This window comes from Bombina bombina, chromosome 6 (assembly GCF_027579735.1).
Source record: "Bombina bombina isolate aBomBom1 chromosome 6, aBomBom1.pri, whole genome shotgun sequence".
Classification (NCBI taxonomy): Eukaryota; Metazoa; Chordata; class Amphibia; order Anura; family Bombinatoridae; genus Bombina; species Bombina bombina.
Genome location: NC_069504.1, coordinates 1,118,284,852 through 1,118,311,468, shown reverse-complemented (window position 1 = coordinate 1,118,311,468; position 26,617 = coordinate 1,118,284,852). Strand labels below are relative to the sequence as shown.

Below are 26,617 nucleotides of genomic sequence, written 5' to 3'. Positions count from 1 at the left end.
TCGTAAAAGAATGTAGTTTATCAGGTAAGCATAAATTTAGTTTTCTTTTACAAAGATATGAAGAGTCCACGGATTTCATCCTTACTTGTGGGAAACCAATACCAAAGCAATAGGACACGGATGAAAGGGAGGGACAAGACAGGAACCTAAACGGAAGGCACCACTGCTTGAAGAACCTTTCTCCCAAAGATAGCCTCAGAAGAAGCAAAAGTATCAAATTTGGAAAATTTGGAAAAAGTGTGAAGGGACGACCAAGTCGCAGCCTTACAAATCTGTTCCACAGATGCATCGTTTTTAAAAGCCCATGTGGAAGCCACAGCCCTAGTAGAATGAGCCGTAATTCTTTCAGGAGGCTGCTGTCCAGCAGTCTCATATGCCAGGCGGATGATACTTCTCAGCCAAAAAGAAAGAGAGGTAGCTATAGCTTTCTGACCCCTACGCTTTCCAGAATAAACAATGAAGATTATTGACAGAAATCCTTAGTTGCCTGTAAGTAAAACATTAAGGCACGGACCACGTCCAAGTTATGTAACAGACGCTCCTTCTTAGAAGAAGGATTAGGACACAAGGAAGGAACAACAATTTCCTGATTAATATTCTTATTCGAAACAACCTTAGGAAGGAACCCAGGTTTGGTACGTAAAACCACCTTATCAGAATGAAATATGAGATAAGGCGAATCACACTGTAATGCTGAAAGCTCAGAAACTCTTCGAGCAGAAGAAATAGCAACCAAAAACAGAACTTTCCAAGATAATAGTTTAATATCTATGGAATGCATAGGTTCAAACGGAACCCCTTGCAGAACTCGAAGAACTAAATTCAAACTCCAGGGAGGAGTAATAGGTCTAAATACAGGCTTAATTCTAGATAGAGCCTGACAAAAAGACTGAACATCTGATACATTTGCCAAACGTTTGTGAAACAGAATGGACAAAGCTGAAATTTGTCCCTTTAAGGAACTTGCTGATAACCCTTTCTCCAATCCTTCTTGGAGAAAAGACAAAATCCTAGGAATCCTAACTTTACTCCATGAGTTACCCTTGGATTCACACCAATAAAGATATTCATGCCATATCTTATGATAGATCTTTCTAGTGACAGGCTTTCTAGCCTGTATCAAAGTATTGATAACTGAATCAGAGAATCCTCGCTTCGATAAAATCAAGCGTTAAATCTCCACTCATTCAGTTGCAGAGAAATTAGATTTGGATGTTGGAAAGGACCTTGAATGAGACGGTCCTGTCCCAACGGAAGTTTCCACGGTGGCAGAGAGGACATGTCCACTAGATCCGCATACCAAGTCCTGCGTGGCCACGCAGGCACTATCAGGATCACTGAAGCTCTCTCCTGTTCGATTCGAGCAATCACGCGTGGGAGGAGAGGAAACAGCGGAAACACATAAGCTAGGCTGAACAACCAAGGTACTGCCAAGGCATCTATCAGTTCGGCCTGAGGATCCCTTGACCGGGATCCGTATCTTGGAAGCTTGGCATTCTGATGAGATGCCATCAAATCCAATTCCGGTCTGCCCCATCTGAGAATCAATGAGGCAAATACCTCCGGGTGAAGTTCTCACTCCCCCGGATGAAAAGTCTGTCGACTTAGAAAATCTGCTTCCCAGTTCTCTACCCCTGGGATGTAGATCGCTGACAGATGACAAGAGTGGGCCTCGGCCCAACTGATTATCTTGGATACTTCTATCATCGCTAAGGAACTCCTTGTTCCCCCCTGATGATTGACATATGCCACAGTCGTTATGTTGTCCGACTGGAATCTGATGAATTTGGCCAAAGCCAACTGAGGCCACGCCTGAAGCGCATTGAATATTGCTCTCAGTTCCAGAATATTGACTGGAAGTAGAGACTCCACCTGAGTCCAAACACCCTGAGCCTTCAGGGAGTTCCAAACTGCACCCCAGCCCAGAAGACTGGCATCTGTTGTCACTATCACCCACGAGGGTCTGCGGAAACAAGTCCCCCGGGACAGATGATCTGGCGACAACCACCAAAGAAGAGAGTTTCTGGTCTCTTGATCCAGAATTATCTTTGGAGATAAATCTGCATAATCCCCATTCCACTGACCAAGCATGCACAGTTGCAGTGGTCTGAGATGAAAGCAAGCAAACGGAACAATGTCCATTGCCGCTACCATTAATCCTATTACCTCCATACACTGAGCCACTGATGGCCGAGGAATGGACAGAAGTGCTCGGCAAGCTTTAAAAATCTTTGATTTTCTGACCTCCATCAGAAATACTTTCATGGCTACCAAGTCTATCAGAGTTCCCAAGAAAGGAACCCTTGTCTGTGGAACAAGTGAACTCTTCTCTATGTTCACCTTCCAGCCGTAAGTTCTCAGAAAAGACAACACTGTGTCCGTGTGAGATTTTGTCAGATGATATGTTGACGCCTGAATCAGAATATCGCCAGATAAGGCGCCACCACTATCCCCAACCCGAAAGGAAGAGCCACGAACTGATGTTTGTCCAAGAAGGCAAACCTTAGAAACCGATGATGATCTTTGTGGATTGGAATATGAAGGTAAGCATCCTTCAAATCCACGGTAGTCATACTGACCCTCCTGGATCATTGAGAAAATCGTTCCAATTGTCTCCATCTTGAATGATGGAACTCTTAGATATTTGTTTAGACACTTGAGGTCCAAAATGGGTCTGAACGTTCCCTCTTTTCTGAGGATCACAAATAGGATTGAGTAAAAACCCCTGTCCCAATTTTGGAACAGGACAGATTACTCCCATAGTAAAAAGGTCTTTTACACAGCGCAAGAACGCCTTTTTTTTTTTTTTTTTTTTTAAATATTTTTATTGAGGTTCAATGCAGGGCAAACAGATTGCAGGTAACATGAGAACAGAACAAAATATTTTGTCTCATTATATAACCAGTGCAAACAAACAAAATAATTTATAAACATTACATATTCATATATCATGTACCAATCATATTATTTTATATGACTCTTGCCCTCTAAACAGAGTACTCTCTATATGACATCCGAGGTCACACTTGGGCCCCGTATAAATATAAACTAAAGAAAGAGTACTGGGTAACATTGTACAATAGGAGACCACTCTTGGATCTCAAAGAAGGAACCTCAGGGTATTTTTGTTGCATACAATCTAGTAGATATAGTTTAACCAACTAACAAAAATTGAGGGAAGGTGAATAGCGTTTTAAAAGGAAAACACACAATTTTAAGTGGTATAGGGAAAAATTCAAATGAATCTGCGTTCAGTTGTTTATGAAATAAACAAAAATGTAGAGGGGGGGGGCTGAGCTAATTTCAGAAGAGCCACAAATATAAAAAGGGGTGAAGCTAATGAAGTCAAATAAGGGTCAATAGGCTAGGATTTTCTCTAATCTCTAGACACATAAGTATTTTAGCTTAATGCTACAACTATTTTTAAGTATATGCATACATATGACTTCATAGAGCTGTTCTATATCACTGTGAAAGAGCAGGAAAAGAGCATAATATGAACTGAATGTCTATTACAATATTCAAATTAGGCTGCCGACACACTAAATTATATCCTGCATGCTTGAACTATGGTTTGCTTTACCTACTATTTAGCAACATGAATTAGGCTGTGTTGACATCTAGAAGTGTTTTTATGTATATTCTTTTCATATAGCTATACAGGAGGAGAGGAGGAAAGGGATAGCATATCATGGGAGCATAATAAACAAAAAATAATATACAGGTACAATTTATAGTTAAGCATATGTTAATTTGCAATCTCACTGGTCTCAAAAAAGGCTTCTTAGAACAGGTATAGGTAATAAATGTAATACGGCTGACTCAATAGACTGCCCAATATATCTCCTAGATTCAAAATATATCATAACAGAGGCTGTCATATAATCTTATACTAATTGTGCTACCATTAAAGTTCAATCTAAGCTGTCCATGTCAAAGTACAAATTGCTGCAGATTACAGCATAAAGAGAGTCCCGTGAAGATGTAAAGCCCCGTGGCAGCTCGGATGAGCAGTGTAGGAACCTCACCCTATTCCAGATCTCCAAAATCGCATATAATCAGCCTTCGCTCCGCTCTCCAAATTAAGTCTCAGGATGTCATTTAGGGGAGCTACTTCACACAGCATGCCATATAACTGAAGCAATTCGGTGACTTTTGCTAAAACTGTGGGTTTGCCTGCCGAAGTATTTACCGCCCATAAGGTTTTTAGATCAGGTAGATTCCATCTCCTCTCCAAAATATCATCGCTTCCCTTGTCGCATGTAATAGCCGGTGGCACTTTTATACATGCATCGATCCCATAAGACTCCGGCTTCTTTGATAGGCCTAAAACTCCATTCTCCTGCTCCAGCAAGTAGCCAGCGAAAGGCCATATTTGCTGTTCTCGTAGAGAAGCGGCTAGATTGCCCTCAGACACTTGTGGAGGGGTCGATTGCCAAGTAACAGCCGCAAAATCTTCGGCGGGTGCAATAGATGCCTCTTTCAATGTCTGCTCTATGGCAGTTTGGAGCACATCTAAGAGACTGCCCAGTCTGTATTTAATCCACGTTGAACTCGCCGTAGAAATCATCATCAGTATTCCCTCTGGTAGTTTTGAAAGCACCCAGGGATTAGTACCTCACAACTCACAGATAGAAAGGATGGAGGATTCACTTTAGCATATAAAGCTAATTAGACTGAATAGTCAGTGTAATAGGAGGGGTAGATGAAAGTCCAGGCCCTTCTTAGGCCTCCACTGCGTACTTCATCAGTTTAGCTTTGCTACTCCGAAGTAGAAGCAAAAAAGTTGTTCAGGTCAATCTACTAGTTTAAATGTAGTCAATGTCACAAAGAAAAGTACTCAAACTGTAGGTTGAAGGAGCAATAAACAGTGGATTCATTAACTCCTAAATGCAGCTGTTGCTGAAAGCAGCCATCTTAGTCGGTAGTTGGACACGCCCCCCAACGCCTCTCTTTTTATCTGGTTTGCAGATAATTTTGAAAGATGAAATCTCCCTCTTGGGAGAAAATCCTTGAATTCCAATTGATAACCGTGGGTCACTATTTCTAGTTCCAGGAATCCTGAACATCTCTTGCCCACGCCTGAGCAAAGAAAGAAAGTCTGCCCCCTACTAGATCCGGTCCTGGATCGGGGGCCACCCCTTCATGCAGCTTTGTGGAAGAAGAAGCGGGGGGTCCTCCTTTAAAGTCCCGAAAGAAATGAAAATTATTCTGTTTACCCCTCATTTTAACCGACCTATCCTGAGGTAGGGCATGGTCCTTACCTCCTGTAATATCAGAAATGATCTCCTTCAATTCTGGCCCAAAAAGGGTCTTACCTTTAAAGGGAATAGCTAAAAGCTTATGTTTTGATGACACATCAGCAGACCAAGATTTGAGCCACAATGCTCTATGTGCTAAAATAGCAAAGCCTGCATTTTTTTATGCTAATTTAGCAATTTGAAAAGCGGCATCAGTAGTAAAAGAATTAGCTAGCTTAAGAGCCTTAATTCTACCTAGAATGTTATCTAATGGAGTCTCAACCTTAAGAGACTCTTCTAGAGCCTCAAACCAAAAAGCTGCTGCAGTAGTTACTGGAACAATGCAAGCCATAGGTTGTAAAAGAAATCCCAGATTAGCAAATAATTTCTTTAGTAGACCCTCTAATTTCTTATCCATAGGATCCTTGAAAGCACAACTATCCTCAATGGGTATAGTACGCTTAGCTTGGGAAGATATAGCTCCCTCTACCTTAGGGACTGTTTGCCATGAGTCCCGAATGGTATCTGATATAGGAAACATTTTCTTAAAATTAGGAGAGGGAGAAAACGGTATACTTGGTCTATCCCATTCCTTACTAATAATTTCCGAAATTCTCTTAGGAACCGGAAAAACATCAGTGTAAGTAGGATCTTCCAAATATTTATCCATTTTACACAATTTCTCTGGAGGAATCACAATAGGACCACAATCATCCAGAGTTGCTAAAACCCCCCTAAGCAACAGGCGCAGGTGTTCAAGCTTAAATTTAAATGACATAGCATCCGAATGTGTCTGAGGCAAAACATTCCCTGAATCAGAAATTTCACCCTCAGACAGTAATTCCCTGATCCCCAACTCAGAGCACTGTGAGGGAACATCGGAAATAGCTAATAAATTATCAGAGGATTCAGTATTTACATTAATACTTGACCTACTGCGTTTACCCTGCAACACTGGTAACTTAGACAATACCCCTGTAAGGGTAATTGACATAACTGCAGCCATCCCCTGCAGAGTAAAGGAATTAGACGCACTAGAAGTACTAGGCGTCGCTTGTGTGGGCATAAAAGGTTGTGACACTTGGGGAGAATTGGATGGCATATCCCGATTCTCTTCAGACTGAGAATCATCCCTAGGCACACTTACTTTATTTAAAATATGCTTTTTACATTGTAAAGCCCTTTCAGTACAAAAGTTACACAATGTTAGAGGGGGTTGCACAATAGCTTCTAAACACATAGAACAATGAGAAACCTCAATGTCAGACATGTTGAACAGAATAGTAATAGCACAAAAGTCGTTTAAACACTTATTTATAGCATAAAATAAACATTAGAAAAAACGTGTACTGTGCCTTTAAGAAAAGAAAAAGTGAACAATTTTTTCCAAAATGCACAAAAAACGTTAAATTATTCCCAAATTTAACTTAATATCGTTGGTTAATCCAAAAATTACTGCACCCAGAAGCAAGGGCAGAAATAAGGCTTTAGAAGTACTTATATCAACATGTAGTCAAAAGATAGATAAAAATACACTCTGCACCTCGCCACAGCTCTGCTGTGGCGCCTACCTGCCCCCAGGGTACTTTGAATCAAGTTTCCAACCCTTCAGACCAGCTACACAGTCCAGGAGCCACAGAGTCACTGTTTGCTGCTGCTAAGCCTGAAGAAATTGCGCCAAAATAGGCTCCGCCCCTTAAGGTCAAAAGTTGGAGTAGGCCCAAACAACACCACATGGAAATGCAGTTTTGCACTTAAGTAAAAATACACACACAATATAACCCTTAAGCATAAAACCAATACGTTTTAAGTGCCAAAAATAAAAAACATAAAACATTGTTTTTTTATATTGTCTCCCATGTCACATAATGCCCAAATATCAACTAATGATAAATATAAAATAGGGACTCCAGTAACACCCCTCTTATTAAAATAGGTTTTACTGCTTACTCCATTCCCATACAGGGAAATAATGCCAGCCAGTTCTGATACACCAAGTCTCCTCAGAAAAAAAGTCTGCACATACCTTAATGCTGATTGTAGCATGAAACCGGTCTCCACACTGAAGATGTCTCATGGTTACCTTCAGAAGTCTTGTGGGAACCAGCGTGGATCTTAGTTACAAATGCTAAGATCATCAAACCTCAGGGTAGAAATCTTCTTCCATATCCCCCTGAGGAAAATAGTACGCACCGGTACCATTTAAAATAAAAAACTTCTTGATTGAAGAAACTAAAACTAACACCTCACTTTACCATGTCTTCCTAGTATAACACAGGCAAAGAGAATGACTGGGGGTGGAGGGGAAGGGGAGGGGCTATATATACAGCTCTGCTGTGGTGCTCTTTGCCACTTCCTGTTAGCAGGAGGTTAATATCCCACAAGTAAGGATGAAATCCGTGGACTCGTCATATCTTTGTAAAATAAATTAAACATACATTTTAGTGTCTTATAAGTCAAATATTGTATTTTCAAGAAAACTACTAAATAATTTTGTACAATTTAGTCCATTATTGAGAGGTATTGGTCACAGGCTATGACAAGGATTCTGACTGGGAAAAGCATAATGCTATCCTACAAAACAATTAAGCTTACACTTTATAACAATTAAGCTTACACTTTATAGCAATTAAAGGGACAGTCAACACCAGAATTTTTGTTGTTTAAAAAGATAGATAATCTTTATTACCCATTCCCCAGTTTTGCATAACTAACACGGTTATAATAATACACTTTTTACCTCTGTGATTATCTATCTAAGCCTCTGCAAACTGACCCCTTATTTCAGTTCTTTTGACAGACTTGTATTTTAGCCAATCAGTGCTTCCTCCTGGGTCACTTCACATGCGTGAGCTCAATGTTATCTATATGAAACACATGAACTAACGCCCTCTAGTGGTGAAAAACTGTCAAAATTCTTTCAGATTAGAGGCGGCCTTCAAGGTCTAAGAAATTACCATATGAACCTCCTAGGTTTAGCTTTCAACTAAGAATACCAAGAGAACAAAGCAAAATTGGTGATAAAAGTAAATTGGAAAGTTGCCCTATTTGAATCATGAAAGTTGATTTTGGACTTGACTGTCCCCTTGAGTGCCAACGACAGCTCAGAGCCGTCACTAGCACTCAACCACCTTTTGAGCAATCTGGGTGGCTCCCATTGACTCCCACCCTGGCGATCGGGCCTGTATAGCGACAGGCATCATCGGGGATTTCCGTTACGTGCGGTGACATCACGCACAATGACGTCACCATGCAACTTTATTTAAAATTTACAATACAAAGTATAGGGAAAGGGGGCATGCTGCTTAGAAGCCTGTATCTCAGGCATCTACGCAGCTACAGACCCCCAAGACCCACCGTTGGAAAGGTAATCGCCCAACCTTTCCAACAGTAAACGTCTGGGGGGGGGGGGGGGGGGGAGTAAAATTTTGTTTTTAAATAGTAAAAAACAGAAAACATTTAAATCCTGCTTAGCACTCAAAGGGTTAAGTTTACACTATATAACAAGCTCACACTCACTTTATAAGAATTAAGCTTACACTATATAACAAGCTTACACTCACTTTATAAGAATTAAGCTTACACTTTATAAGAATTAAGCTTACACTATATAACACGCTTACACTCACTTTATAAGAATTAAGCTTACACTTTATAAGAATTAAGCTTACACTATATAACAAGCTTACACTCACTTTATAAGAATTAAGCTTACACTTTATAACAATTAAGCTTACACTTTATAGGGAATGTGGGCAGACTTGTTGGGCCTATGGTTCTTATCTGCAATCAAAATCTTTGTTTCTGTATTTCTATGATGATTATGTACATTAATTAAATAGGCGCATACAATTATTCACTTTATGTGGCCATCGATAAAGTATTAAACATCAAATGTTATTTTATAAATGATAATGTCACTGAAGCCATTTAGAACGTGTATTTTACCTATACTGCACTTGTCTGAGGAAGTGCTGTGCTATAAACATATGGAGCTGAAGTTTACTTATTATCTCAGAAAATGAAACAGAACTTACAGTCAAATTGTTGATGCCTTCAGAAAATGCCCCAATTTGTCTCACTGTTCCTTCTGAATCCTCCATCTAAATGAGAAAATATAACAAACGCGTAACTCACAGATACAATTTAAAGTGAAAATTTCTCTGTGTAGCTTAAAAAAGAAGCAAACACAAATAATGTGAAGAACGATGTGATGGGAAAATGATATTAAAGATTCAAGGTTTCACAAAATTAATTTAAAAAAAAACAAACAACTTTTTGATATCTTTATTTTTTCAGTTTTTAGAGATTTATAGTTTTGCAAATCTACAAGAAACCACAATGGCATAACTAATATTCATAGCATCTTAAAGGGACACTGTACTCTAAAATGTGTTTTCCCTTAACCCCTTCACACCCTTAGGATGGCATGGAACGTCCTAAGTTTTTTGGTGTCCTGCTCCCTCCTGCTAAGAAATGGAAGATCTGACTGGGAACGACCCTAGCAAAATCCCACCCCAGTGTGGAAGTCATGTGATGGCATAGACAATCGCTTGATTACCTTTTCCCATTTTTCGTTCCGATCTTCAACACTTGCCCCCATCCTGAAGGGGTTAATGTCTTATACCTACTGCAGAGCATTAAATGTATAAAAATTGTTCCTTCCCGTCTATTTTTGTATCTAAAATAGCTGTTTTTGCTCATTATAACCATCAATTGTCTGAGCCTTCAGATAAAGCAAACCTGCTCAAGTTAGCTCTATCTAAACACACAGCCTAATAGTTTGGGGGGGGGGGGGATTTTAGAGTACAATGTTCCTTTAAACCAGCAATAAAAATAAATATAAATATATATATATATATACACACACACAGACATATATACTCCTAAGCAGCCATCTAAGAAAATAAATTTAAAGGTACAAAAATGTTATGTAGGCAACAAGGAATGCTGCTCTTATTATTCACAGTATCAGGAGACCATGGTAGGTTGTATACAGAGATATATAGTCATATACATATTTTTTATAAAAGTTAAAAAGGTTACTTGGAGCATTCTGCTACTAATATACCAAATTCTATCATATGCTAAAATTTGTAAATTCACCCTGCATAGGGTTACTACCATATGATAACTATGTATTATATGTATTTAAAATACTTCAGGGAGTGTCTAATAAAAAAGGAAAATATTTTACCTCAAAATTTCCAATGAAAAAAGATTTTAAGCAGCCAATCAGGATGCTAGTCCTAGGACTTGCAAGGGAGTGTGCATCTGGCATGTGTAGGCACAGTCATGTTATTTCCTATTCAGTTTATAGAAGTTTACTATGAAATCTCATGAGAGTTAAGTGAAATCTCATGAGATCACAGTAAAAGAGTTCATGACCTCAGCACTGCTGATGATGAATGGCTACAGTTAATTTCTTCATTTTTTTTTTAAACCTGCAACTGGAAAGCAGCTGAAGTATAACTTGTTACAGAACACTTACTCTGGTAAGCTGAGGAAGTCGTGAGGTAAAATATCTTCTTTTTTTTACATAAAGATTCTCAGGTGATATTTTCCTGTCAACTTTTTACAGTTACACTGCATCACATTCAAGTGATTTAGCATGAGTATTATGTCCCTTTAAGAGTATTATGTCCTTCTAAAACATTTCTGTTTTGACCACTGTAATTGCAATTTTAGACTCCTCATACACTGTGACGTTATTTTATTTATTTTCTGTAACTCGTTTTTATTTTGAAACAGTAAAGTGCTGTAAGACATTATTCTATTCAAGAGTACTGAGCAAATCCAGAACGTAGATTTTATAACACTTTGTGAGGATTCTGAAATGTCACCATAATAGTTACCCCACACAATCTCTCCCCAACACCATAAACGAGTACCAGTTATGAATAACTACAACGTATGCGTTCTCACTCCTGGCAAATGCTTCCAAAGAGAAAATACGCTTGAGGCTATAATTGTCTCCTGTCTTGAGGAAGTGCTCAAAGCAAAGTGTTATTAATGCTTTGTATATACAAACCTAATATATTAGGGGTTGGAGGCTTATTTGCAGTTTGAGTATTTGGCTGACTAATCTGTCTACATTAGACTTTGGAATTCTGGTTTTGGACGCAGGTTACTTCCTGTTTTACTTTCAAAAGGAGCATCGACCAGTGGAATCCCCTCACATTATGGAGCATTTATTTCCTTTTATTGTTTGGAACTTCATCACACAACACCAGGGTTCCATACATTATTGGAAACACTGCTCTCAGGCACTAAACTGAATGAGTCATGTCCCAGTAGCTTTTGGTGCCATTGCTTGTCGTACTGGGCTGTACACCATAAACTCACCTGTTCTAATCTGTCTAGATCTTCATCGTCCAACATTCTGAGGTCCAAGCCTGCTCTTAGTGGCTTTATGATGTTGTTCTCGGAATTCTGTCCCAGCTCCATTGGACACACGTATTCTTCTCCTTCTTCCTGTTTCTTTTTTCGTAAGGTTCCAAAATTGCTGAATACAAGTTTCTTTGGCTAGAGACCAGAAAAAGGACAAATGTACTTTGATGTTAATATACTGTAAATGGCAGATTTATTTAAGTTTCTCTAGTTGTTTTAATATTGACAAAATAAGTGTAAAGTTTTAGTGTCTATAAAACAATGGGAGCTGCCATGTTGTAGCTTAGGTTACCTTTTCTGCTGTGGCCAATTAGGGTCAGTTATAAATAGGTCACTAGAGTGTGCAGCCAATGGCTGTGTGGAATATAACAGTGTTCTGCACTTCCATTTCTAACGGGAACTGAAATGCTCACAATTTCAGAAAGGAATTACAGGAAAAGGGGACAAAATAAATAATAAAAGTATATTGTAGAGGTTTCTTTATATATACAATTTATAATTTTATATTGCTGACTCAAAGTGTTTAATTTCCCTTTAAGTAGACTATTAACATTTTCTGTTTACCTTAAACCAAATGGATGCTTTTCCAGTCATACACATACAAAACTAATCTCCTACATCTGGTGTACAATACCTTGACTTTGGCGGTGGCTGTTAGTAGTACATATTCTGGTGATGCCAATGCTTCCTGCTTCTGGACTTGAGCTTGTTGACCAATAAGAAGATTAAAATGGGTCGCTAAGTGCCGCCTAAGCAGGGTTTTGTTTGGAGGGATATTCAGTAGCTGTGCCATGGTCTCTACATTAAAGCGAGGCTCCAGGACCTAGGAATGGATTATTGTTATGTTAAATACAGCAGTGATCACAATAACAGGCTCATCATACAGGAAGCTGCAAAGCACTTTGTGTTTTCTGCTGATCAATTACTTTTCAGTCCTTATAAATGACCTTTAATAGTCACAGCTGAATAACCAAACTTTATTACAATCCTAGAACGCGGTCATTCTGGAAAAATATTGACAAAAGTGTTTGTTTTTACTTAAAGGGACTGTCCTTTTCACAATTCAGATAGCGCATACAATAAAAAGTTACCAATATGTTCTTATGGTATTCTTTTATTTATCCCTAACATGAAATATACCTTAGGAAATGAGGCAGAATTCTTATTTCTTAATCTGACTACAGTCATAAGTGTGTGGGGTACAGGAAACAAAATTGTTGATTTAAAGGGGTGCAGTCCTTAAAAGATTCAGTTATAGTAATAACATTGTAACTATGTGACATTTACACTAGGCCTCTAATAGGTTATATAGAGGGGTTATAAACACACATATAGGATAGTTAAAGGGGCAGTCTAGTCAAAATTAAACGTTCATGATTCAGATACGGCATGCAATTTTAAACAACTTTCCAATTTACTTTTAACATGACACTTGCTTTGCTCTCTTTGTATTCTTTGCTGAAAGCTAAATTTAGCTAGGCTCAAACTGATTTCTTAACTGTTAAAAACCACCTCTTATCTCAGTCCATTTTGACAGTTTTTCACAGTTAGACAGGGCTAGTTCATGTGTGCCATATAGATAGCATTGTGCTCACTCCTGGAGTTATTTGAGAGTCAACACTGATTGGCTAAAATGCAAGTCTGTCAAAAGAACTGAAATAAGGGGGCAGTCTGCAGAGGCTTAGATACAAGGTAATCACAGAGGTAAAAAGTGCATTAATATAACTGTGTTGGTTATGCAAAACTGGGGCATGGGTAATAAAGGGATTATCTATCTTTTTAAACAATAACAATTCTGGAGTAGACTGTCCCTTTAAGGAAACAATATATATTTTTAAGATTCTTTAGTATTTGACTTAAAGGCTACAGTAACACTCCTCATTTTTCAGTAAAAAAAAACAACGTATTTTGTGAACAATACTGGCACCTACTGCTTTCACAGAATATTGGATGTTCTCATATCAACATTGCTTGGCACCTAAAAAGCTCACATCTGAGAACAATCTTATCCATGCAGACCCTGAGCCATTACATGAGCGTTACAGGTAGTAAGCGTATCTGGGCTCTGCTCGAGAGTCAGCATTCATTTTCATCAGTGTGTGTTTTATGTTGTATAGCTATAAAATAATGCATAAGCTGTCTCCTGCTCTCCTATCACATAGACAGACATGTATAGACACTGCATTATGGTTACCACAACCATGATCGTATATAGCTGTAAAGAGACTTCCTTCTGGTTACCACAACCATGATCATATATAGACAAGTATAGACACTGCATTATGGTTACCACAACCATGATAATATATAGCTGTATAGACACTGCATTATGGTGACCACAACCATGATCATATATAGCTGACACTGTATTCTGGTTACCACAACCATGAACATATATAGCTGTATATACACTGCATTCTGGTTACAACAACCATGATCAAATATAGCTGTATAGACACTGTGTTCTGGTTACCACAACCATGATCATATATAGCTGTATAGACAATGCGTTCTGGTTATCACAACCATGATTATATATAGCTGTATAGACACTGTGTTCTGGTAACCACAACCATGATCATATATAGACATGTATAGACACTGCGTTCTGGTTACCTCATCAATGATCATATATAGCTGTATAGACAATTCATTCTGGTTACCACAACCATGATCATATATAGCTGTATAGACACTGCATTCTGGTTACCTCATCCATGAACATATATAGCTGTATAGACAATGTGTTCTGGTTACCACAACCATGATCATATATAGACATGTATAGACACTGCATTCTGGTTACCACATCCATGATCATATTATAGCTGTATAGACAATGCGTTCTGGTTACCACAACCATGATTATATAGTAGGGATAGACCGATATAGTTTTTCACGGCCGATACCGATTACTGACCGCCTTTCAGGCCGATAACCAATAACACGGGCCGATAATCTGTACATTTAAAATTTTGAAAAATTAACACAAGTTCTACACAAATCTGATATAAACTGAACATGCTTATTAAAATTTTAAACATTAATACGTTAATTTTCAAACACTTTATTTTTCACAGTTGTTTACTTTTAAATGGCTTCCCAAAACAGAAAAATGGCATAAATCCCTTTTAAAAAAATCCCTTTTAAACTGAACACCGATATAAAATAAATTTAAGTCACTACTGCAAAGCTAGACACTTCACAAATTCTTTAAGTTAAGTAGAAAAACATAGTGCAGAAAACATAACATTTCAGCATGTTCTCCAGTTAAACGGCATCTGTTTTTTTCCATACATTGCTGCCACTTCACTAAAAACACGCTCACTTGGTACACTTTACAGATAAGCGTTAAATGTAAAGTAAAAAGATATATAAATATACTGCCACTTGACAGGGAAAGAAAGGACATGCTGGAATATCAGTGCTAGATTTATTTATTTGCTTTCATTTTTAATATGCTCATATATTTACTGGATTGCAAATACCTTCCCTGGTACTGAGGAGTGGACTATAATTTTCTTTATTATGTCACCTTATGGGCAGTTTTATACATGTGTAACAGCACCACCTAATGGTCACAGCATTGTTATCCACTGCTAGAGAATATTGATACTAGTCTCCTTTACTGCATAGCTTTCTACTCATGGTCTGTTTTTGTACACATTTAATTGATGTGCCTGAACTATAATTTTTTTAATGTTTTTTTCTATGCCCATGAAAGGGGAAAATAAAATATTTAAATTAAAAAATAGTCAAATATAGCAGCTTTAGTGAAATGTTTTGCATATGTGTAAAATTTATCAGACTGCAACAAATAATGTTCTATTTGTGACAGCAAATAGCAAGCAGATTGATTTTTTTTTTTGATCTGTGTACTTCAAGGAAACTATGTAGCTTTAAGTGACACTTAAAGATCACATTTTCCATTTCACAAATCATATATGTTTGTTTATGCAAGTCCATCTACAGGCCTGCCATTGGGGGTATGGTAGTTGGTAACTGAGCTCTCAGCCATTGGGGGTATGGTAGTTGGTAACTGAGCTCTCAGGAACACCTGGGCTTGGACTCTGTTATCAGTGCTATTTATTATTAGATGCTATACTATGTCCAGCTTATATGTGCTATAGATTATTTGTGTGATGATTTGTGTCACTTAAAACTACATAGTTTCCCTGAAGTACACAGAGCTAAATTTCTTTTAATTTGCTCCATATCGGTAAGTTTCTGGCCGATACGATATATCAGAAATTCCAAATATCGGCCCTAAACATCGGCCACTCCGATATATCAGTCTATCCTTATCAGATATAGCTGTATAGACACTGCGTTCTGGTTACCACATCCATGATCATATATAGCTGTATAGACAATGCGTTCTGGTTACCACAACCATAATCATATATAGCTGTATAGACACTGCGTTCTGGTTACCACAACCATGATCATATATAGTTGTATAGACACTGCGTTCTGGTTACCACAACCATGATCATATATAGCTGTATAGACACTGCATTCTGGTTACCACATCCATGATCATATATAGCTGTATAGACACTGCATTCTGGTTACCACAACCATGATCATATATAGCTGTATAGATACTGCATTCTGGTTACCACAACCATGATCATATATAGCTGTATAGACACTGCGTTCTGGTTACCACAACCATGATCATATATAGCTGTATAGACACTGCATTCTGGTTACCACATCCATGATCATATATAGCTGTATAGACAATGCGTTCTATTTACCACAACAATGATCATATATAGCTGTAAAGATACTGGGTTCTGGTTACCACAAACATGATCATATATAGTTGTATAGACAGCCTTCTGTTTACCACAACAATGATCATATATAGCTGTATAGACACTGCCTGCTGGTTACCACAACCATGATCATATATAGCTGTATAGACAGCCTTCTGTTTACCACAACAATGATCATATATAGCTGTATAGTACTGCCTTCTGGTTACCACAACTAAAATCATTGTCTAGCTGTATATACACTGTGTTCTGGTTACCACAACCATGATCATATATAGCTGCATAGACACTTCCTTCTGGTTACTAGAGCCATAATCATATATAGCTGTATATACACTTGAATCTGGATACCAAAACCATAATCATATATAGATTTATATACACTAGTTCCCAATACCATGGCCACATAGAGATGCATATTCACTGCATTCTGGCAACTAAGACCATCATCACATAAAATTGTATATACACTGCCTTCTGGTTACCAACATCACGATCATATAAAGATGTGTATACACTACCTTCTGGTTACCAACATCACAATCACATAGAGCTGTGTATATACTGCCATCTAGATACCAAAAACATGATCACATAGATATGTGTATACACTGCCTTCTGGATACCAAAACCATGATCACATAGAGCTGTGTCCACTGCCTTCTGGATACCAAGATCATGATCACGAACAGCGGTGTATACACTGCCTTCTGGATACAAAGACCATGATCACATAGAGCTGTGTATACACTGCCTTCTGGATATCAAGACCACGATCCCATAGAGCCGTGTATACACTGCCTTCTGGATACCAAGAACATGATCCCATAGAGCCGTGTATACACTGCCTTCTGGATACCAAGACCATGATCACATAGAGCCGTGTATACACTGCCTTCTGGATACCAAGACCATGATCACATAGAGCCGTGTATACACTGCCTTCTGGATACCAAGACCATGATCACATAGAGCTGTGTATACACTGCCTTTTGGATACCAAAACCATGATCATATAGAGCTGTGTATACACTGCCTTCTGGATACCAAAGCTATGATCACATAGAGCTGTGTATAAACTGCCTTCAGGATACCAAAACCAAGATCACATAGAGCTGTGTATACACTGCCTTCAGGTTAACAACACAACATTTACATGATAGAGCTACTGCCTTTTGGTAACCAAAATCATGAAAAACGGATAGAATTACACCCAAGCCAGATAGTGACAAACAATGTAGTTACCATCAGCCCTCCATGCACTCCACTGCCTCTCAAATTGGGAGCGTATTCAGCCAAATCAATAGACCGTAACCACTCCATCACTCTGTGATTGGTCCACTGAGCCACTTCGGAGGGGGAGATGTTATTCTGAAAAGAAAAAAGAAAAAGCACAGTGTTACTGTTTGGAAGACAGATATGATGTTAATTTTAGGACAATTAGGGTTAAAGGGACATAATACTCATATGCTAAATCACTTGAAACTGATGCAGTATAACTGTAAACAGCTGACAGGAAAATATCACCTGAGCATCTCTATGTAAAAACGGAAGATATTTTACTTCACAATTTCCTCAGCTCAGCAGAGTAAGTTCTGTGTAAAAACAGAATTTATGCTTACCTGATAAATTACTTTCTCCAACGGTGTGTCCGGTCCACGGCGTCATCCTTACTTGTGGGGATATTCTCTTCCCCAACAGGAAATGGCAAAGAGCCCAGCAAAGCTGGTCACATGATCCCTCCTAGGCTCCGCCTACCCCAGTCATTCGACCGACGTAAAGGAGGAATATGCATAGGAGAAATCATATGATACCGTGGTGACTGTAGTTAGAGAAAATAATTCAACAGACCTGATTAAAAAACCAGGGCGGGCCGTGGACCGGACACACCGTTGGAGAAAGTAATTTATCAGGTAAGCATAAATTCTGTTTTCTCCAACATAGGTGTGTCCGGTCCACGGCGTCATCCTTACTTGTGGGAACCAATACCAAAGCTTTAGGACACGGATGATGGGAGGGAGCAAATCAGGTCACCTAGATGGAAGGCACCACGGCTTGCAAAACCTTTCTCCCAAAAATAGCCTCCGAAGAAGCAAAAGTATCAAATTTGTAAAATTTGGTAAAAGTGTGCAGTGAAGACCAAGTCGCTGCCTTACATATCTGATCAACAGAAGCCTCGTTCTTGAAGGCCCATGTGGAAGCCACAGCCCTAGTGGAGTGAGCTGTGATTCTTTCAGGAGGCTGCCGTCCGGCAGTCTCATAAGCCAATCGGATGATGCTTTTAAGCCAAAAAGAGAGAGAGGTAGAAGTTGCTTTTTGACCTCTCCTTTTACCAGAATAAACAACAAACAAAGAAGATGTTTGTCTGAAATCCTTTGTAGCCTCTAAATAGAATTTTAGAGCACGAACTACATCCAAATTGTGCAACAAACGCTCCTTCTTTGAAACTGGATTCGGACACAAAGAAGGCACAACTATCTCCTGGTTAATATTTTTGTTAGAAACAACTTTCGGAAGAAAACCAGGTTTAGTACGCAAAACCACCTTATCTGCATGGAACACCAGATAAGGAGGAGAACACTGCAGAGCAGATAACTCTGAAACTCTTCTAGCAGAAGAAATTGCAACCAAAAACAAAACTTTCCAAGATAGTAACTTAATATCTACGGAATGTAAGGGTTCAAACGGAACCCCTTGAAGAACTGAAAGAACTAAATTGAGACTCCAAGGAGGAGTCAAAGGTTTGAAAACAGGCTTGATTCTAACCAGAGCCTGAACAAAAGCTTGAACATCTGGGACAGCCGCCAGCTTTTTGTGAAGTAAAACAGATAAAGCAGAAATCTGTCCCTTCAAAGAACTTGCAGATAATCCTTTCTCCAAACCCTCTTGTAGAAAGGATAGAATCTTAGGAATTTTTATCTTGTTCCATGGGAATCCTTTAGATTCACACCAACAGATATATTTTTTCCATATTTTATGGTAAATTTTCCTAGTTACAGGCTTTCTAGCCTGAATAAGAGTATCAATGACAGAATCTGAAAACCCACGCTTTGATAAAATCAAGCGTTCAATCTCCAAGCAGTCAGTTGGAGTGAAGCCAGATTCGGATGTTCGAATGGACCTTGAACAAGAAGGTCCTGTCTCAAAGGTAGCTTCCATGGTGGAGCCGATGACATATTCACCAGGTCTGCATACCAAGTTTTGCGTGGCCACGCAGGAGCTATCAAGATCACCGAAGCCCTCTCCTGATTGATCCTGGCTACCAGCCTGGGGATGAGAGGAAACGGTGGGAATACATAAGCTAGGTTGAAGGTCCAAGGTGCTACTAGTGCATCTACTAGAGTCGCCTTGGGATCCCTGGATCTGGATCCGTAGCAAGGAACCTTGAAGTTCTGACGAGACGCCATCAGATCCATGTCTGGAATGCCCCACAAATGAGTTATTTGGGCAAAGATTTCCGGATGGAGTTCCCACTCCCCCGGATGGAAAGTCTGACGACTCAGAAAATCCGCTTCCCAATTTTCCACTCCTGGGATGTGGATTGCAGACAAGTGGCAGGAGTGATTCTCCGCCCATTGAATAATTTTGGTCACTTCTTCCATCGCCAGGGAACTCCTTGTTCCCCCCTGATGGTTGATATATGAAACAGTCGTCATGTTGTCTGATTGAAACCTTATGAATTTGGCCTTTGCTAGTTGAGGCCAAGCTTTGAGAGCATTGAATATCGCTCTCAGTTCCAGAATGTTTATCGGGAGAAGAGATTCTTCCCGAGACCATAGACCCTGAGCTTTCAGGGGTTCCCAGACCGCGCCCCAGCCCACCAGACTGGCGTCGGTCGTGACAATGACCCACTCTGGTCTGCGGAAGCTCATTCCCTGCGACAGGTTGTCCAGGGTCAGCCACCAACGGTGTGAATCTCTGGTTCTCTGATCTACTTGGATCGTCGGAGACAAGTCTGTATAATCCCCATTCCACTGTCTGAGCATGCACAGTTGTAATGGTCTTAGATGAATTCGCGCAAAAGGAACTATGTCCATTGCTGCAACCATCAAACCTATTACTTCCATGCACTGCGCTATGGAAGGAAGAACAGAATGAAGTACTTGACAAGAGCTTAGAAGTTTTGATTTTCTGGCCTCTGTCAGAAAAATCTTCATTTCTAAGGAATCTATTATTGTTCCCAAAAAGGGAACTCTTGTTGACGGGGATAGATAACTTTTTTCTACGTTCACTTTCCACCCGTGAGATCTGAGAAAGGCTAGGACAATGTCCGTATGAGCCTTTGCTTTTGACAGAGACGACGCTTGAATCAGTATGTCGTCCAAGTAAGGTACTACTGCAATGCCCCTTGGTCTTAGCACCGCTAGAAGGGACCCTAGTACCTTTGTGAAAATCCTTGGAGCAGTGGCTAATCCGAATGGAAGTGCCACAAACTGGTAATGCTTGTCCAGAAAGGCGAACCTTAGGAACCGATGATGTTCCTTGTGGATAGGAATATGTAGATACGCATCCTTTAAATCCACCGTGGTCATGAATTGACCTTCCTGGATGGTAGGAAGAATTGTTCGAATGGTTTCCATTTTGAACGATGGAACCCTGAGAAATTTGTTTAGAATCTTGAGATCTAAAATTGGTCTGAATGTTCCCTCTTTTTTGGGAACTATGAACAGGTTGGAGTAAAACCCCATCCCTTGTTCTCCTAATGGAACAGGATGAATCACTCCCATTCTTAACAGGTCTTCTACACAATGTAAGAATGCCTGTCTTTTTATTTGGTTTGAAGACAATTGAGACCTGTGGAACCTTCCCCTTGGGGGTAGTTCCTTGAATTCCAGGAGATAACCTTGAGAAACTATTTCTAGCGCCCAAGGATCCTGAACATCTCTTGCCCAAGCCTGAGCAAAGAGAGAGAGTCTGCCCCCCATCAGATCCGGTCCCGGATCGGGGCCAACACTTCATGCTGTTTTAGTAGCAGTGGCAGGTTTCTTGGCCTGCTTACCCTTGTTCCAGCCTTGCATCGGTCTCCAGGCTGGTTTGGTTTGAGAACTATTACCCTCTTGCTTAGAGGGTGTAGAATTTGAGGCTGGTCCGTTTCTGGGAAAGGGACGAAAAACATAATTTATGCTTACCTGATAAATTCCTTTCTTCTGTTGTGTGATCAGTCCACGGGTCATCATTACTTCTGGGATATTATCTGCTCCCCTACAGGAAGTGCAAGAGGATTCACCCAGCAGAGTTGCTATATAGCTCCTCCCCTCTACGTCACCTCCAGTCATTCGACCAAAGACCAACGAGAAAGGAGAAACCAAGGGTGTAGTGGTGACTGAATTATAATTTAAAAAATATGCACCTGCCTTAAAAACAGGGCGGGCCGTGGACTGATCACACAACAGAAGAAAGGAATTTATCAGGTAAGCATAAATTATGTTTTCTTCTGTTATGTGTGATCAGTCCACGGGTCATCATTACTTCTGGGATACCAATACCAAAGCAAAAGTACACGGATGACGGGAGGGATAGGCAGGCTCATTATACAGAAGGAACCACTGCCTGAAGAACCTTTCTCCCAAAAATAGCCTCCGAAGAAGCAAAAGTGTCAAATTTGTAAAATTTGGAAAAAGTATGAAGCGAAGACCAAGTTGCAGCCTTGCAAATCTGTTCAACAGAGGCCTCATTCTTAAAGGCCCAAGTGGAAGCCACAGCTCTAGTGGAATGAGCTGTAATTCTTTCAGGAGGCTGCTGTCCAGCAGTCTCATAGGCTAAACGTATTAAGCTACGAAGCCAAAAAGAGAGAGAGGTAGCAGAAGCTTTTTGACCTCTCCTCTGTCCAGAATAAACGACAAACAGGGAAGAAGTTTGGCGAAAATCTTTAGTTGCCTGCAAGTAGAACTTGAGGGCACGAACTACATCCAGATTGTGTAGAAGACGTTCCTTCTTTGAAGAAGGATTTGGACACAAGGATGGAACAACAATCTCTTGATTGATATTCCTGTTAGTGACTACCTTAGGTAAGAACCCAGGTTTAGTACGCAGAACTACCTTGTCTGAGTGAAAGATCAGATAAGGAGAATCACAATGTAGGGCTGATAACTCAGAGACTCTTCGAGCCGAGGAAATAGCCATTAAAAATAGAACTTTCCAAGATAACAATTTTATATCAATGGAATGAAGGGGTTCAAACGGAACACCCTGCAAAACGTTAAGAACTAAGTTTAAACTCCATGGCGGAGCAACAGTTTTAAACACAGGCTTGATCCTAGTTAAAGCCTGACAAAAGGCTTGGATGTCTGAATTTTCTGACAGACGCCTGTGAAACAAGATGGACAGAGCTGAAATCTGTCCCTTTAATGAGCTAGCCGATAAACCCTTTTCTAAACCTTCTTGTAGAAAAGACAATATCCTTGGAATCCTAACCTTACTCCAGGAGTAATCTTTGGATTCACACCAGTATAGGTATTTACGCCATATTTTATGGTAAATCTTTCTGGTAACAGGCTTCCTAGCCTGTATCAGGGTATCAATAACCGACTCAGAAAAACCACGTTTTGATAAAATCAAGCGTTCAATTTCCAAGCAGTCAGCTTCAGAGAAGTTAGACTTTGATGTTTGAATGGACCCTGAATCAGAAGGTCCTGTCTTAGAGGTAGAGACCAAGGCGGACAGGATGACATGTCCACTAGATCTGCATACCAAGTCCTGCGCGGCCATGCAGGCGCTATTAGAATCACTGATGCTTTCTCCTGTTTGATTTTGGCAATCAATCGAGGAAGCAGCGGGAAGGGTGGAAACACATAAGCCATCCTGAAGTTCCAAGGTGCTGTCAAAGCATCTATCAGAACCGCTCCCGGATCCCTGGATCTGGATCCGTAGCGAGGAAGTTTGGCGTTCTGGCGAGACGCCATGAGATCTATCTCTGGTTTGCCCCAACGTTGAAGTATTTGGGCAAAGACCTCCGGATGAAGTTCCCACTCCCCCGGATGAAGAGTCTGGCGACTCAAGAAATCCGCCTCCCAGTTCTCCACTCCCGGGATGTGGATTGCTGACAGATGGCAAGAGTGAGACTCTGCCCAGCGAATTATCTTTGATACTTCTATCATTGCTAGGGAGCTTCTTGTCCCTCCTTGATGGTTGATGTAAGCTACAGTCGTGATGTTGTCCGACTGAAACCTGATGAACCCCCGAGTCTTTAACTGGGGCCAAGCTAGAAGGGCATTGAGAACTGCTCTCAATTCCAGAATGTTTATTGGCAGGAGACTTTCCTCCTGACTCCATTGTCCCTGAGCCTTCAGAGAATTCCAGACAGCGCCCCAACCTAGGAGGCTGGCGTCTGTTGTTACAATTGTCCAATCCGGCCTGCTGAACGGCATCCCCCTGGACAGATGTGGCCGAGAAAGCCACCATAGAAGAGAGTTTCTGGTCTCTTGATCCAGATTCAGAGTGGGGGACAAATCTGAGTAATCCCCATTCCACTGACTCAGCATGCACAATTGCAGCGGTCTGAGGTGTAGGCGTGCAAAGGGAACTATGTCCATTGCTGCTACCATTAAGCCGATCACCTCCATGCATTGAGCTACTGACGGGAGTTGAATGGAATGAAGGACACGGCATGCATTTAGAAGCTTTGTTAATCTGTCTTCTGTCAGATAAATCTTCATTTCTACAGAATCTATAAGAGTCCCCAAGAATGGAACTCTTGTGAGAGGAAAGAGAGAACTCTTCTTTTCGTTCACTTTCCATCCATGCGACCTTAGAAATGCCAGAACTAACTCTGTATGAGACTTGGCAGTTTGAAAGCTTGAAGCTTGTATCAGAATGTCGTCTAGGTACGGAGCTACCGAAATTCCTCGCGGTCTTAGTACCGCCAGAAGGGCACCCAGAACCTTTGTAAAGATTCTTGGAGCCGTAGCCAATCCGAATGGAAGGGCTACAAACTGGTAATGCCTGTTTAAGAAGGCAAACCTTAGATACCGGTAATGATCTTTGTGAATCGGTATGTGAAGGTAAGCATCCTTTAAATCCACTGTGGTCATGTACTGACCCTCTTGGATCATGGGTAAGATTGTCCGAATAGTTTCCATTTTGAACGATGGAACTCTTAGGAATTTGTTTAGGATCTTTAAATCCAAGATTGGCCTGAAAGTTCCCTCTTTTTTGGGAACCACAAACAGGTTTGAGTAAAACCCTTGTCCTTGTTCCGACCGCGGAACCGGATGGATCACTCCCATTAATAATAGATCTTGTACACAGCGTAGAAACGCGTCTTTCTTTATTTGGTTTGTTGACAACCTTGACAGATGAAATCTCCCTCTTGGGGGAGAGGATTTGAAGTCTAGAAGGTATCCCTGAGATATGATCTCTAGCGCCCAGGGATCCTGGACATCTCTTGCCCAAGCCTGGGCGAAGAGAGAGAGTCTGCCCCCCACTAGATCCGGTCCCGGATCGGGGGCCCTCGGTTCATGCTGTCTTTGGGACAGCAGCAGGTTTACTGGCCTGCTTGCCCTTGTTCCAGGACTGATTAGGCTTCCAGCCTTGTCTGTAACGAGCAACAGCTCCTCCCTGTTTTGGTGCAGTGGAAGTTGGCGCTGCTCCTGCTTTGAAATTCCGAAAGGGACGAAAATTAGACTGTCTAGCCTTAGCTTTGGCTTTGTCTTGAGGTAGAGCGTGGCCCTTACCTCCTGTAATGTCAGCAATAATTTCTTTCAAACCGGGCCCAAATAAAGTTTGCCCCTTGAAAGGTATACTAAGTAATTTGGACTTAGAAGTTACATCAGCCGACCAGGATTTTAGCCACAGCGCTCTGCGTGCCTGAATGGCGAATCCTGAATTCTTAGCCGTAAGTTTGGTTAAATGTACTACGGCCTCCGAAATGAATGAATTAGCTAGTTTAAGGACTCTAAGCCTGTCCGTAATGTCGTCCAGCGTAGCTGAACTAAGGTTCTCTTCCAGAGACTCAATCCAAAATGCTGCCGCAGCCGTGATCGGCGCGATGCATGCAAGGGGTTGTAATATAAAACCTTGTTGAATAAACATTTTCTTAAGGTAACCCTCTAATTTTTTATCCATAGGATCTGAAAAAGCACAGCTATCCTCCACCGGGATAGTGGTACGCTTAGCTAAAGTAGAAACTGCTCCCTCCACCTTAGGGACCGTTTGCCATAAGTCCCGTGTGGTGGCGTCTATTGGAAACATCTTTCTAAATATTGGAGGGGGTGAGAACGGCACACCGGGTCTATCCCACTCCTTAGTAACAATTTCAGTTAATCTCTTAGGTATAGGAAAAACGTCAGTACTCGCCGGTACCGCAAAGTATTTATCCAACCTACACATTTTCTCTGGTATTGCAACAGCGTTACAATCGTTGAGAGCTGCTAAGACCTCCCCTAGTAATACACGGAGGTTTTCCAATTTAAATTTAAAATTTGAAATATCTGAATCCAATCTGTTTGGATCAGAACCGTCACCTACAGAATGAAGCTCTCCGTCCTCATGCTCTGCAAGCTGTGACGCAGTATCAGACATGGCCCTAGAATTATCAGCGCACTCTGTTCTCACCCCAGAGTGATCACGCTTGCCTCTTAGTTCTGGTAATTTAGCCAAAACTTCAGTCATAACAGTAGCCATATCTTGTAATGTTATCTGTAATGGCTGCCCAGATGTACTAGGCGCCATAATATCACGCACCTCCCGGGCGGGAGATGCAGGTACTGACACGTGAGGCGAGTTAGTCGGCATAACTCTCCCCTCGCTGTTTAGTGAAATTTGTTCAATTTGTACAGATTGGCTTTTATTTAAGGTAGCATCAATACAGTTAGTACATAAATTTCTATTGGGCTCCACCTTGGCATTGGAACAAATGACACAGGTATCTTCCTCTGAATCAGACATGTTTAACACACTAGCAATAAACATGCAACTCGGTTACAATTTTATTTAATAAAAACGTACTGTGCCTCAAGAAGCACTAAACGATTAAATGACAGTTGAAATAATGAACTGAAAAAACAGTTATAGCATCACTCTTAACAAACAACACAACTTTTTAGCAAAGGTTTGTTCCCATTAGTAAAATAACACTAATTAAATTTTAAACAACGTTTTAAATCACAGTCACTATATAAGTCTCACAGCTCTGCTGAGAGAATCTACCTCCCTTCAAAGAAGTTTGAAGACCCCTGAGTTCTGTTAGAGATGAACCGGATCATG

General features: G+C 40.4%; 1 protein-coding gene across 15 annotated transcripts in view; it reads right to left on the bottom strand.

Annotated features, from left to right (window-relative positions):
• PPFIBP1 (PPFIA binding protein 1) overlaps nucleotides 1-26,617 on the bottom strand; it is a 650,864-nt gene that overhangs the window by 30,295 nt on the left and 593,952 nt on the right. For all 15 annotated transcript variants that reach the window (XM_053719064.1, XM_053719065.1, XM_053719067.1 and 12 more), the window contains 4 exons: nucleotides 17,660-17,785; nucleotides 12,265-12,453; nucleotides 11,586-11,765; nucleotides 9,278-9,343 (listed from right to left, as the gene is read on the bottom strand). In XM_053719064.1, coding sequence (XP_053575039.1) covers nucleotides 9,278-9,343; nucleotides 11,586-11,765; nucleotides 12,265-12,453; nucleotides 17,660-17,785 — 561 coding nt within the window. The remainder of the gene's footprint in view (nucleotides 1-9,277; nucleotides 9,344-11,585; nucleotides 11,766-12,264; nucleotides 12,454-17,659; nucleotides 17,786-26,617) is intronic.